At 39.7% G+C, this 13,592-nt stretch overlaps 5 protein-coding genes across 5 annotated transcripts; 4 read left to right on the top strand and 1 right to left on the bottom strand.

The window, feature by feature from the left end:
- The first annotated feature begins 490 nt into the window (after positions 1-490).
- Positions 491-1,949, top strand: LOC9309057 (zinc finger protein 4). The gene has a single exon (XM_002872943.2). The coding sequence runs from the start codon at positions 1,153-1,155 to the stop codon at positions 1,825-1,827; it is 675 nt and encodes a 224-aa protein (XP_002872989.1). The 5' UTR covers positions 491-1,152; the 3' UTR covers positions 1,828-1,949.
- A 962-nt stretch (positions 1,950-2,911) lies between these two features.
- LOC9309056 (non-specific lipid-transfer protein 10) lies at positions 2,912-3,620 on the top strand. Its single transcript, XM_002872942.2, has 2 exons — positions 2,912-3,357; positions 3,448-3,620. The coding sequence occupies exons 1-2, from the start codon at positions 3,017-3,019 to the stop codon at positions 3,455-3,457; spliced, it is 351 nt and encodes a 116-aa protein (XP_002872988.1). The 5' UTR covers positions 2,912-3,016; the 3' UTR covers positions 3,458-3,620.
- Positions 3,621-4,718: 1,098 nt separating this feature from the next.
- On the top strand, positions 4,719-5,855 carry LOC9309055 (RING-H2 finger protein ATL74). Its single transcript, XM_002872941.2, has one exon. It carries the CDS (start codon positions 5,096-5,098, stop codon positions 5,570-5,572), a length of 477 nt encoding a protein of 158 aa, XP_002872987.1. The 5' UTR covers positions 4,719-5,095; the 3' UTR covers positions 5,573-5,855.
- Positions 5,855-6,372, top strand: LOC9306966. The gene has a single exon (XM_002872940.2). The coding sequence runs from the start codon at positions 5,880-5,882 to the stop codon at positions 6,255-6,257; it is 378 nt and encodes a 125-aa protein (XP_002872986.1). The 5' UTR covers positions 5,855-5,879; the 3' UTR covers positions 6,258-6,372.
- A 1,667-nt stretch (positions 6,373-8,039) lies between these two features.
- LOC9306965 (leucine-rich repeat receptor-like protein kinase PXC2) lies at positions 8,040-12,029 on the bottom strand. Its single transcript, XM_021022757.1, has 3 exons — positions 11,648-12,029; positions 9,739-11,383; positions 8,040-9,631 (listed from the first exon to the last, which is right to left on the bottom strand). The coding sequence occupies exons 2-3, from the start codon at positions 11,196-11,198 to the stop codon at positions 8,185-8,187; spliced, it is 2,907 nt and encodes a 968-aa protein (XP_020878416.1). The 5' UTR covers positions 11,199-11,383; positions 11,648-12,029; the 3' UTR covers positions 8,040-8,184.
- Positions 12,030-13,592: the final 1,563 nt, after the last annotated feature.

The following is a 13,592-nucleotide window of genomic DNA, read 5'->3' as shown; positions in this document are numbered from 1 at the left end:
TGAAAAGAGGTATTGAAAAAGGGGCATTTTTAACAATTTCTCTTATATCTAAGACAAGAAACGAAGAATAAAAAAGGGAAATTTCTCTTTTATCAACTTCACTTATCTTTAAAATAAAAATATCATTATAATAAATGTAAAAATATTTATTTTCATTTTAATATCTAAAAAATATTTTATATTCGTAAATCAGTAGTATCTTTAGAGTTTACATAATATGTATATACTTATATATATAAATGTACAAGTGATTTTCTGTAGATAAGTGGCTATTAATAAGTTTAACACTACAAATTTTTTTACTTTATATTCTTACATTTTTGAAAATTGTTTTAATGATTAATATTTTTAACTTAGTTTAATACTTTTTTAGTCTTTGATGTTTCTTAAAAAATAACATTGACATACATATGAAAACTGATATCAGTAGATATATAATGACAAAGTAGAAAAATTTAAAGCTTAAAAAAACTAAAACAGTATATTAGTATAATAAATGGGTTGAAATAACTTGATTGTTATTGAAAGCAAAAACAGAAATATTTTCCATTTCAATAAAACATCCAGCTAAGTAAGGTGGAGAAAAATAAATGTAACGTATCTTTGAATACAGAAACAAAAACGAAGTTTCGATATTTGAATTTTAAAACAAAGGATGAGTAAATGCAACTTGCTTAATCTTGGTTTAATACAGATACAGAAACAACTAAGAGTGGACCTGTGTTTCCTAACAAATAGTATATGACATGTACATATTAGTAATGTTTTAAATATAAAGAAAGTATAAATCGAAACCGACGACAGAAAGTTAAGAAAATAATACCAAATAAAGAGATTAATTGATAATCTATAAGTAGAGAGAAAAGGAAATATTGAATTGTAAGGATTCAAATGGGAAAGAAGAAAAGTGATGGAGGCATAAATCTTGAGGATGATATATTAAGAATCAATGACATAAGGCAAAAAATAGTGTCAATAAGCCGTTTCCTTGAATGTTACTTTCTAAACTTGGGATTCTATACCATAATTGTGAAGATTTTTTAGACATTAATGATTAGCCCTATTGAACAATAAATACAAGCACTCTTGATCCTGTCTGATCTCATATTCACTCACAAACCCAAAAAAAAAAACACTTGTGTTCCTTTGACCATGGAACTCAACCTCTCTACACCCACATCATGTTCCTCCAGCAGCATCTCATCATCCTCGCATGAGGTCATCCCCAGGACCAAGGGTAAATTGAAAGAGAAGGTTACGGCTGAGCCATCGAAGGAGACTCCGCGGCTAGAGTTCCGTTTCCTGTTCAACGAGAGTACAAGAAGCCACCCCGGTTTTTTGGACGAGGCAGAAGGGACGAGAAATGAGGCTAAAGCGAGGGTGTTTGCTTGCACCTTCTGCAAAAAAGAGTTCTCTACGTCTCAAGCCTTAGGAGGACATCAGAACGCTCACAAGCAAGAGCGATCACTGGCTAAAAGGCGTAAAGAGATCGAACTCAACTATCCTGGACTCTCCTTCTACAGCCAGTATCCGCCAAGTGGAGTTTCCTACAGCAGCAGTTCCTCCCAGTATGATCTCGGGGTTCGTTACAATCCTAACATTGCTAAAACTAAGCCCTATCCGTTCAACATCTTCACATGTCGACTCGGATACAGAGGCCTTAATATCCCTCTGCTGTCTCACCTCTCGGTTCCAAAGACGGACGATTTGTCCAAAAACTTGATTTCAAATCTAGAGGGCAGCATTCAGGACCAAGCCGAGAAAAAAGATCAACCCGACACTGATCCTTCCAAGGATTCTGACATAGACTTGTCCCTGAAGCTATAGATTGCAAGTTTTTAGGAGGGTTATATTTTATTAGTTGTTCCTTGATTCTGCATTTCTTTCTTACATTGTGTTTTTAAATCGTAATGTTTAATCTTCTATAATTTTTCAGAAAAAAAAAAAAACAAGTGACTTTGAATTCCATGGTCTTCTACTTGATACACTAGTTTTGTATTAATTAACTTCTGAATTTCAAAATTTAAAAGCGTTTTTGTGTAGATAACTGCTAATTTGATATCTTAATGATACATAAAGACGACAATATATGGGAGATTAATCCTTTTAATATTTGAAATTCAGCAGTTAATATCATTTAGTAATTTGATCGTGTTACTAGTATTAGACAAGATGCAGAAGAAGTAAAAACCGACACTTTTAAGCTACAACTAAACAGCTACTCGTACTTGTTAAATGATCTAATTATTTACTCATCCTCCCCAAGACTAAAATTAGTGTTGAAGTTTGTGGATATATATATAGAGGGAGTACATTACCTATCAAATACAAAAATCCTGAATATGAACATAGAAGATTGCAATCTAAAGATGATCGGATGCAAGTGGGTCGAAGTCTTGTGGTAAATTCAGACAGATTTTGTGATGTGAGTTAAAACTTGTTGTCAGGATAGGGTTTAAAGGTTTTAAAGAAAAGGTTATTGTAGTTGAGATTTCTCTTGAAGTAGACAGCAAGAAAGTTACAGATTATGCTCACTCAAGCATTCATGAGCTTCAAAGCTTGAAGATGGACTACACATTTGGCTAGCCTCGAGAATCTAGTTTGGCGACTCGACTTCTATAAATCACAGTTCTTTATAAATTCAAATTTAAACATCTAATCTGTTCTATTTAAGGGTGCATATAATTGTATAAACAAGTTTTTTTGGGTTGAATAAATTTTACGTTCATTAAAAAAAAAAAGGTTACAATAGAACGAAAGGACAAAATGTGCTAGGTAAACAAGTTCCTCAGGATGAAGTGTAAAGAGCAAAGTCCTCTCTTGGGATTGGAGCTTAGTAGGTGAAGGTTGCATTCAATTATCCTCAACTAATAGCATTCACTCCTCCGCCCCTCAACCACCCACCATACTCTCTTGTCTGAGGTTATATAAACCTCTTTCTCACTACTATACTAAGCAACATAGTAAGCAGAGGCAAGAGAGAGAGAGAGAGGAGAAAAAAGAGAAAGATAGAGAAATGATGAGAGTTGTGTTACCGCTATGCCTGCTTCTTGCTTCCATGTTTGCAAGAGGTTCTGAAGCAGCCGTGTCTTGCAACGCGGTACAGGCCGACCTTTACCCGTGCCTTGCGTACGTGGTGCAGGGAGGAAACATTCCGCAAAGCTGTTGCACGGGCATCAAGATGCTCAAGCAACAGGCAAAGAGCGCATCAGACAGGCAAGCTGTGTGTCGCTGCATCAAGTCTGCGGTGGGAAGAGTGTCTTACTCGTCAACCTATCTCAAGAATGCTGCCACTTTGCCAGGCAAGTGCGGTGTCAAACTTCCATACAAGATCGACCCTTCCACCAACTGCAACAGGTAAACAACACACATGCTTTCACATTTTTTACTAACCAATTCAAAGATATTTATATATTCTCTGTTATAATAAGTCATCTATGTATACAGCATTAAATGAGAGAAAGAAGCTACGGCAAAGACCAAGAATAAAGGACATTGTGTTTCGTCTAATGTAACCGGAGTTTAGTGCTTTTCAGCTTCTTACTAATATATGTTGAACAAGCAGTGCTCCAATATATCAAATATAATCTTTAGTCTACATCTTTTTATTTTCACGCAAATTAAGTCTTGACTGATTTTATTTCTTTGGACCTTTTGGTATTTGAATCCAAACCCTACTACAAGTACAACAAATACACGACACTTAAAAAAAAATAAAAAAATCCAAACCTATGAATAAACAAAAACAAACTAAAATAAAAACTGTAAGAGTCCCGGCCTCCCGGGCATTTCGGCCTCGGGGCAATATACACACATGGCCACCAAGGGGGGGATATGGGTTGAATATGAGGCCTGGATCTGGACGTCAAGTATTTAAGTGGCCCTCCGGTTGTGTAATCAACCCCTTATGTCGATGAATTCACTCCTTTGTCAGAGACTCAAGTGTATTAACAGATTTGCTTCCAAAAGCAAAACAATAACCTTGTTGCGAAACCAAAAATATATGTGCTGCCGAGTGCCGACTCCTTTTGTTTTTTTTTTTGGGTCAACATCAACTTATATAAACCAACAAGACTTGCATTTGTTTATCCATCACTACAAAGTACAACTTGTATAGTACGACTTAGGATCATAATTTTGCAAACAAAGAGATTCATGTGCAATTAACTTTTAGCTTACAATCATACTTTCAGTTTCATTTTTATGACATAACAAAAAGAGGATAATGGCATATGATGTTATCATTCACTATATTCGTCATCTATCACACAATCTAGTTCTCACCAAGACATCAAGCTCTTGGATAGAAAATGAGCTAGTACCCAAGAAACGTGCGTGGGAGTCACCAACCTGGTTCGCTTACATAACTTTGTAATAATAAAAAAAGCAATAATTGAAATGACGCTGACGCAGGCGTATCATTGAAAATATGAGCGTAGTGGGCGTTGTTATGATTCACCAAATAGTTTGTTGCCACTTCTGATGATTTCATCCTTAAAGATTGTTTCTTCTCAGTGCTTTGTTTTTTTTTGGTATGCCTCTCAGTGCTTTGTTGTTGTATTATTCACCTTCTTCTTTTCCTTTACTTTATAAAGAAGAAAAAAAAAAAAAAAAAAAAAACCTCTTTATTATTCACTTCTTTTTTGATATATAAGATTACATGCACAAATCCTGATCCGAGAGGGACCCAACACAGTTACATTTGAAACTGACGCATATATATATATATATATGTACACACAAATGCAAGTCATTTATGTATATATATCTCTTCTCCTCTTTAGAGACAGACAAAAAATATCCCACAAGTGTCTTATTCTCACTTGTGAATTATTTTTGTTTTTCTCCCGTAATTAATATCTACAAAATTGTTTGTTCATCCACACATATATAAGCAAAATATATGCCAAATAAGAAGAAAAAAAAAAAAAAAAAAGGAAGGTCCCCACTTTTGTCTTAAAAGATAACCACAAACCGCAGAGAGAAATCAAATAGACAAACGCAGTTTAACTTGAAGAGTCCTGTCCTCCACATCATCACGTCTCTCCCACACACAAATTTAAAGAAGACACAATTGACACCGGAGACTCCTCAGATGCATCGACTGCTACTGGAATCCCACGGCGGCGGGAACGAGACGAGCGGCGGCGGCGGAGATGGGTACATGAGAGACATGAACTTCGACGCAAACATGGTGATCATACTTGCAGCTCTTCTGTGCGCGTTGATACTAGCGCTTGGGCTGAATTCGATTCTCCGATGCGCGATGCGATGCGGTTTCGGGTTATCATCCTCTGCAGCGGGAGGGGCGGTGGCCGACAGAAGTGGATTAAAGAAGAGAGAACTGAAGAAGTTTCCTGTAGCTGCGTACGGGTCGGGGGAAGTGAAGATAGCGGCGACGGAATGCGCAATCTGTTTGGGAGAATTCGCGGACGGCGAGAGAGTCAGAGTGCTGCCGCCGTGTAAGCACAGCTTCCACATGTCATGCATCGACACGTGGCTTGTCTCTCACTCTTCATGTCCCAATTGTCGGCATTCACTCATCGAGGTCCACGTGGTGGGATCAGAGTGATTTAATTATCGTGGTGGGGTTAGGTTGGCAGTAGTAATCATAATTAAGAGTTTAATGGCTAGATTATCAATTAATGATATGGGTACGTACAATCTCTTTACTCTTTAGTCTTCAGTTCGTACGATTTATTTACTACTACTCCCTATGTTTTAGTAGCGTATGTTTTAAAAGATACGAATGAGGCCGAACTACTTTGGGCCGTTAGTAGAAAAGCCCATCTTGGTGTTTGTTAGGCTTAGGTTATGTCGCCGCCCTAATTGACAAGTGAGAGAGATGAAGATGATGGTGAAAAAAAGGAGAGGAGGTGATGGTGTGGAAGCTTAAAGTAAGTGTGAGAGCCAACGGTTTCAGTTTGAAGCTCCATCTACGGAACCGGATCTCGTTTCAACGAGTGTCAATCCTCTTAAGATTCCGAAAGCAGCAGCATCATCATCTCAAATCCAAACACTCAGATTGCGGCAGATGCCTAGGGAGTCTTCTTGCTCTCTTCCGTAGACGAAAACGGAAGAAGAAACTCATGGAATTGGTTTGGAATCGAGCGGTGGCAAAGAAAGCAAGAGGCGTGGGTGTTGTGGTTACCCTCATCCTCGTAATCATCATCAATTATCTAGTGCCATCACATTCATGGATCAGCAGCGAATCATTCCGATTAGATTGTTATGAATTGTTTGGTAGTATTAAATAAATAAAAGAAGCATTTCCCACGAACGAACGAATTCTTCTTGTCTGTCCTCCTTTTTGGACCATTATTGTAACCTCTTTCAACATTTCAATCTCTCTAATCGGAAAGAGGAACATACATACTATCAGTCTCTCTCACTCCTCTCTGTTGGTCATAGGCCCAAAGCATCCTCGTTTCTATGGGCTACCAGGCCCAAAACTGTGCAAAATTTCTGATTGATTTATTGGACCCATTTCTTGCCTCGGCGAAACAGAAAATGGCGGGAAGATGGACTTGTTTTTTTTTTTTTTTTTTTTTTAAGATGGACTTGTTTCGTAATCTGTATCATCATCTCCTTGACATCAAAGTATGGAAGTTGATGTTTTCCATACTTTATCTTATTATACTTCATCCCCAATTTACTTACTACTATTAGAGTGAGTTTGCGTGTCACTTTTGTTTTTGTTTGTGGGCAGAGCTTCTTCATGTGAAAATTAGGAACTATGTCAATCAGCACAGTCGAGACAACCTTTCATGCTGGCATGACATCTCTGTAATCCTTCTCCTCTTTTTTTTTTTTTTATCAGATGGAGGGAGCAAATGTCTTTAAAGAGACCAAGCAATCGCATACAAAGACGGCTCTCGGTTTGCTTTCATGGACTTAAATTCAGGGATAGGTGCCTTTATATGTAGCCTCTTTTCGTTTTCTCACCTATTACTGCCTCGTTTGTTCATAAGAGGTAATGGATGGTCACTTTGCAAAGTAGTCCAGCGCTTACTTAATTACAATTGTTTTGATCTTTGCACACAAATGTTGATGTTGCTCCATTAGTCCATATCCACACTGCATACATTTTCTTATTAAAATATATAAACCGAAGCCTTTGTGGAGGAGATGGAGCCGAGAAGGTGTTTTTGATAGTGGACGCAAAAAAAGTGGAACAACAAAAGTTGTAATGGAGTTTAAATTTTAACGTAAATTCAAAAACAAAAAAGTAAGGTAAGGAATATATAAACTATATATATATATTGTAATGTGCTTTTAGTGTTTAACGAGGAGAATAAAGGGGAGACACGACATGAGAAAAGCGAAGACATAATGATATTAAAATGCACTAAGAATTGCTAAAGGGTGATTGTGTCTGAATCGTCTGTACGCTAAGGTAACTTTATTTTGACATACGTTTCTCCGGTCCGGACCACCATGTGTGATGAGTAATGTATGCATGGCTTAAATGAATGAGAGTGTATGCACATTAGCTGACAAAAGTAAAAACTAAAAGTTGTGGGAGTACTGAAAAGGGATGAGTAAGTGTGTGGGTCACTCCATAACTATACAATAATGAAAGCATTACAGAAAAAGCTCATGCTTGGACCCTTTGGGACTTTCACTTCACAATGGTGGACTTCTCTTTTCGCTTTATCGTTTATGTCTTTATGGAAAAGAACAATCAAAAAGCCTCTGAGTAATGATTATATATGAACATATATTACTAAAATTTGTGACAGTGTGAGCCTCTGAGTTATGCTTAGTGCGCCTGACTGACTTTATACCCTTTCAAATTTATGTATAGAATCATGTTTTCTATTTTGCGTCATGGTTACTGAATAGAGCTAGTAAATGTATTCAAATAAAGCGTCCAAAATAGCAAACCGAGAAACCTTAACAGAGAGGCTTCAAGGAGGTAGTCGTATGTGGAATAGAGAGTTCCTTTGACCAATCACTCTTTTTAGAGTAACATAAGTTGATCTTTTGGATCTACTTTATGAACCAACCTTCAACATTGTGATTGCTATGAAACCAAGTGTAAATAGATTCACAACTTAACTGGTGAACTCACGAGAATAACCTTTTTTAGAAAAGACGAACACTATATTATGATAATATATGAAAATTGAAAGGAATGAAGAAATACAAGCAAGGAGGATTGCTTCATCCGTAGTGGATGAATCACTCTAAGTCATGAGAGGGACACTGTATGAGCTCTAATATCTTCACTACTTCTTCCATCTCCGGCCTATTCGACGGCACTTGGGACCCACATACCAGCCCTAGTTTAATCACCGGTATTGCCTCCTCCGCCGGAAAATTCCCTCTCAACCGAGGGTCTACGCACTCCTCCACCCTCCCTTCTTCTAACCCTTCTCTCACCGTCTCACACAGCACCACTACGTCGTCCTCAGCGTATTCCACAGGCCTCTTCCCTGTCACCACCTCAAGCACCAGGATCCCAAACCCGTAAACATCGCACTTGTCGGTTATCTTGACTGTCCGGCATGCAAACTCCGGGGCTGTGTACCCCAACGCGCTCTGTACCTTGCCACTCAAGACACACCTGTCCAGCGCCGAAGCCAACAATCTGGCCAGCCCAAAGTCAGAGACTTTAGCCTCCCCTGTGGCGTCTATGAGCACATTCGTTGCTTTCAGATTGTAGTGAGTGATGTTACTGCTATGCAGATAAGCAAGACCTCTTGCTATACCTAGAATGATGCTGAAACGTTGACGCCACGTCAGGCAAAGGCTCTCATCTCCGTGGAGATGTCTGTACAAGCTTCCGCCTGAAACAAACTCGTGGATCAAGAGCTGCAGCGATTGCGTCCAATAGTACCCTTTAATCTCCACCACATTCCTGTGCCTCAGCTTCCCGAGTTTTCTCATCTCTCGCTCGAACTCCTCCTGCGACTTTATTAGACCCGACACAGTCAGTTTCTTGACTGCAACAGGACGCCCATCCTGGAGGTTCGTTTTGTACACGACTCCGAACCCGCCTCGTCCCAGCTCGCAGTCCTTGTTGAGCAACGCATCAGCACCTGTGGTGTCAAACACGTCCGCTTCGCCAGAGAACATCACCAGCTTTCCGAATTCTTGATCTTTACTTGGGGAACAGCTGAACGTTTCTCCAACCGACAGAGCGAGAGCAGCAGCTGCATTGTGACGGGAAAGATTAGATCGGGCGTGCACGTTGAGAAGAGTTACAGCCACCACCCCGATGGCAATGAAGGCGGCTGCGCCAATCGCAATGAGCGCAGATATGCTCAGAACGCTCTTCCTGATCTGCCCGGTGAGAGCAGGACCATTGGTTGGATTGGAGGAGTTGGGGTTGAGGACGATTGGTTTGGGGTGGACAGAGAGACATGAGCGGTTCACAACGGAGCCACAGAGGGATGGGTTTCCAGCGACGGCAGAGAGAGGGATGGTGTTGAAAAAACCTCCAGCTGGCAGCTCCCCTGTGATGCTGTTGTGGGAGATGTTGAAGGTCAAGAGATGCGAAAGTTTCTCTATTTCTTTTGGTAGGCTTCCCGAGAGATTGTTTCTCGACAGGTCAATGTACTCAAGGTTGCTCAAACTGCCAATGCTCCCCGGAATCGCACCGGATAGTTCATTCTCCGACAGATTTCTGCACAACCACAAATTGCTACATTAATACTGAGAGAGGCGGTTTTAAACACAAAGATTCAGAAAGGTAACAGTCAATTGCAATTGACATTGTTGACAACTACTTACATTGCGTTTAAAGCCGAACAGTTAGAGATTTGTGCCGGAATCTGGCCGGAGAGGCGGTTTCTCTGGAGATGAAGTTTTTTTAGGGAGACGGCTCCTCCGATCTCAGAAGGAACAGTTCCGTTGAGAAGATTACAACTCAGATCAAGAATCTCAGCGACTTTCAATCCTCCAACGCCGGTGGGTATGGAACCGAACAGAGAGTTGGTGGACATATTCAGCTGCAACAAACTTGTGAGGATCCAAATGTTAGACGGTAACTCACCGGAAAACCCGTTAGAAGACAGATCGAGGACCCGGAGACCTTGAAGGAATCCGACGATTGGAAGAATGGTGTCGTTCCCTGATCTTTTGTGGAGGCTAAATCTGGAAAGCGAGGGACTTTCAGAGTTTCCGGTGAACATCCACTTAAGCACATCTCCTGTGAATGAATTCTTACTGACATCAATGGAGATTAGGTTGGAGCAGTTGGAGATGGTCTGCGGGAGCTCCCCAGCGAGCATGTTTGCGGATAGATTGAGTTCCTTCAAAAACTCGAGATTTCCGAGGGAGGATGGGACAGTGCCTGAGAAGTTGTTGGCGGAGAGATCAAGAGTCTCGAGAGTGGCGACGTCACCGATCCAATCAGGGATTTCTCCGATGAGAGAGTTTCCTCGCAGTCGGATGGAGCGGCAAGAGCCCAGGCTTTTCATGGAAGCCGGAAGATTCCCGGAGAAGTAGTTCTCACTCAAGTCAAGCGATTTCAGGGAAGGACATCTTCCGATGTCGGAAGGAACGTCACCGGAAAACCAGTTTCTGGATAAGTTAAAGAGACGGAGATCGTAGAGACCGCCGAGGCCATCGGGGATATCTCCTTGGAGGAAATTGACAGATAAATCAAGGGACTTTAAGCTCTTGAGGAACCAGATATCTCGTGGTAATCTCCCAGAAAGTTGATTGCTTGAGAGGTTAAGATGAATGAGAGTAGAACAGTAGCTGAGGGAGACAGGAAGAGGACCTGTGAGTTTGTTGTTGGCCAAGGAGACGGACCTCAAGGACCCGCATTGCTCGAAGAACCCGTCTGGGATCCGACCCGAGAGGCTATTGCCGCTGAAATCGACGACTTGGAGGCTGCCGAGGTGAGGGAACTCGGGGTTTAGGGTTCCGGTGAGGTTGTTGTTGGAGAGGACCAAGGTGTGGAGGAACTGGAGACGGAGAAGGCCACGGCCGATGTGACCGGAGAGAGAGAAGGAGTCAAGTCGGAGCTCCGAGACCCGATTGGAGGCAGGGTCGCATGTGCAACCGACCCAGTTGCAGGGATCGTAGTCTTCGGAGTTCCAAGAAGAGAGCTTAGAGAGAGGGTCGTCGAGTCCAGACTTGAAAACGATGAGACCCAAAACGTCGTCGTTGAAAGTCGGGTCTGCCGTCGCTGAAACGGCAAGGAAGAAGAGGAAGAGGAGTGAAACGGCGTCGTTGAACAACATTTCCGGAAGAGGACCAAATCCAACAAATTTCAAAGAGTAAAGTAGCGAGCGAGAGGAAGAAGGCAAACAAAGAAGAAAGAAGGCTAGTCGGCCATGGCCATGGATGATGCAGAGCTCAAGTAAGGTTGATGCTGGCGGATAACAAAACCGACCACCTTTGTACCGGAAAAAATAGGGGGCAACTGCTGCAGAATTAACATGAGCATAAGAAACTGTTGTTGTTATTTGAGAAAAAGATAGATAGACGGAGCAAGAAGAAGAAGAAGAAGAAGAAGAGGCAGAGTTTGAAAGGGTTTAGGAAAAGAGAAAGAGAAAATACAAAAGCAGGAGAGTAAACGGGAGGAAGGTAGAGAGCATTAATGGTGGAATCAAGACAGACCCCCAAATTAAAGTGTTCTGGCTATTAGATTAGAATGAGCGCAGATAGATAGATAGAGAGATAAACTTACTAGGCCAAAGGAAAAAGAGAGAGATAGAGAGAGTAAAGAGAAAAGGGAGGTTCCGGAGAGGAGGAGGCTCAAGGATTCAAGTCTAGGAGACAATCTTCTCTTCTCCCCGCTTTTTATTACTATACTAACATTATACACTTTTTTCAAAAATAAATAAGTAATAAAAAAAAAAAGAGAGAGTTTATTATGACGCTTATACAATGATGTGATCATATAGAATGAGATCTGAAGCAGCAAGGACAAAGAGGTTGGAGTAGAAGAGAAGTGATCTCCCCCAAAGCCTTTCTTGTCCCATGGCATGCAATGCTTCGCCATCATTTCCTTTCTTTTCTTTTATTTTATTTTATTATAGAAATAAAAACTGAAATGATTTTAGTCGATCCATCCATGGTGTAGAGAGAGTTTCCACACCTCAAGCACTACTAACTATACATACTCTTAGTCGTACCACACACGCATGTGTTTACTAGTCTTTATGTCGATTATATATATATATATATATATATATTTGATTATCCTTTTTTAGAACTAATCTAGTTTATAAGATTTTTATTAGAATCAATTCATTGAATGCACACAGTGGAGAAGTGGCGTAAACGGTGCTCACTGCATCTCACAATCTTCCCGTTGACTTAACCCTCACTCCTCTTTTTTGTTCGGATGAATTTTTAAAAAATATTTCTGGTTTTTTTTTTGGTAAAAGGTTTAATATTTTCTGGGTTTTCTGTGTGAATCATACAACTAATTTAATGGAAATTAACTCCTTTATTATCACTCACTAAATTAATAGAGAGAGAGAGAGAAAAAAAAAAAACAGGGATAATGAGTGAAATGATCATTGAGGATAAAAACATGCCTACCAAACTATCTCAAGACTCTACCTTTGTTTCATTCCCAAGCAACATGTGTTACACTACACTTACATTCATCCCTCGAGTAAATATGTTTCGATGTTCATTTTTTTTTTTTGAATTCTAGTTACTTATACCCTCTTTTTTTTTTGATTAACACACAAATTCTTCGTAATTTTTTTTGTTCAATATACAGACATTTGAAAGGACAACTATCACTCTTGAGCTTTAATTTCAAGTTGGATGTACCGTGAATCAACAAAATATGACCATCTTTTCTCAATTAAATGGAATTGTTTACCCAGTGTTAGTTAGGTATAGAAATTGCTTTTTCCTATAAAATATGTACTCTTAACAATATAATTTTGTGTTTGTGTACGTGGTGTAGTGTTTATTAATAAAATATGAGTATTTGACACCCAAATAAAGAAAAAGAATAACAAATATGTATGGTTTTGGCCCAAACTAAACCAGTATGATTTTATAATCTTAAATCCCTGTGTACAATAAGGACTAGCTTAGACGGGAAAACTATTGCGGACCACCACGGTCCACGAACCTCCCCCTGCATCAACCATGTCCATGCCATTACAAGTTTAACGACATGTTGATTTCTGATTATGGGTTAATGGGCCCAGCCACAAAAAATGTTCAAAGCTTCGCTTGCCCAACCGTAAAAGAGTTGAAGTTGTCCAACAGGGAGCAAATATATCTTCCGCTTCTATTTGCTTGACGTAGCAAGATATTTTATTCTGATGTGGGCATGATCACTTAATTAATGGGCTATTTTATGCTGAATATCAGGCCCATATTTGACTCCTCAAGTTATAAACCTTATTTATGTATATGCAAGCCCGTTCGATGCATTTAATTTCCATGTAGATCAATTCAGATCACTCAAGCTCTTATCATTTTTTTTCTTTTAGTTTTCAAATACCGAAGCACTATTCAAATTTAATTTATTTACTAAGGCTTAAGCCATTTTGAAATAAATTAAATAAAATATCAAATTTAACCATTTTGGTTTCTGTTTAAATTTGAGCAATTAACATTTGGTTTCTTTCCTTACACGATTTTGATGAATAGAATCGTAA

Source organism: Arabidopsis lyrata (assembly GCF_000004255.2).
Source record: "Arabidopsis lyrata subsp. lyrata unplaced genomic scaffold ARALYscaffold_6, whole genome shotgun sequence".
NCBI lineage: Eukaryota > Viridiplantae > Streptophyta > Magnoliopsida > Brassicales > Brassicaceae > Arabidopsis > Arabidopsis lyrata.
The sequence above is the reverse complement of the archived record's forward strand: the minus strand, read 5'-3'. Positions and strand labels throughout refer to the sequence as shown.

Coding starts and splice junctions, on each gene's coding strand:
- LOC9309057 (XM_002872943.2), top strand. CDS start 1,153: ATGGAACTCAACCTCTCTACACCCACATCATGTTCCTCCAGCAGCATC.
- LOC9309056 (XM_002872942.2), top strand. CDS start 3,017: ATGATGAGAGTTGTGTTACCGCTATGCCTGCTTCTTGCTTCCATGTTT.
- LOC9309055 (XM_002872941.2), top strand. CDS start 5,096: ATGCATCGACTGCTACTGGAATCCCACGGCGGCGGGAACGAGACGAGC.
- LOC9306966 (XM_002872940.2), top strand. CDS start 5,880: ATGGTGTGGAAGCTTAAAGTAAGTGTGAGAGCCAACGGTTTCAGTTTG.
- LOC9306965 (XM_021022757.1), bottom strand. CDS start 11,198: ATGTTGTTCAACGACGCCGTTTCACTCCTCTTCCTCTTCTTCCTTGCC. Junction 9,632..9,738: donor TGTTCGGCTTTAAACGCAAT/GTAAGTAGTTGT, acceptor GTGGTTGTGCAG/AAATCTGTCGGAGAATGAAC.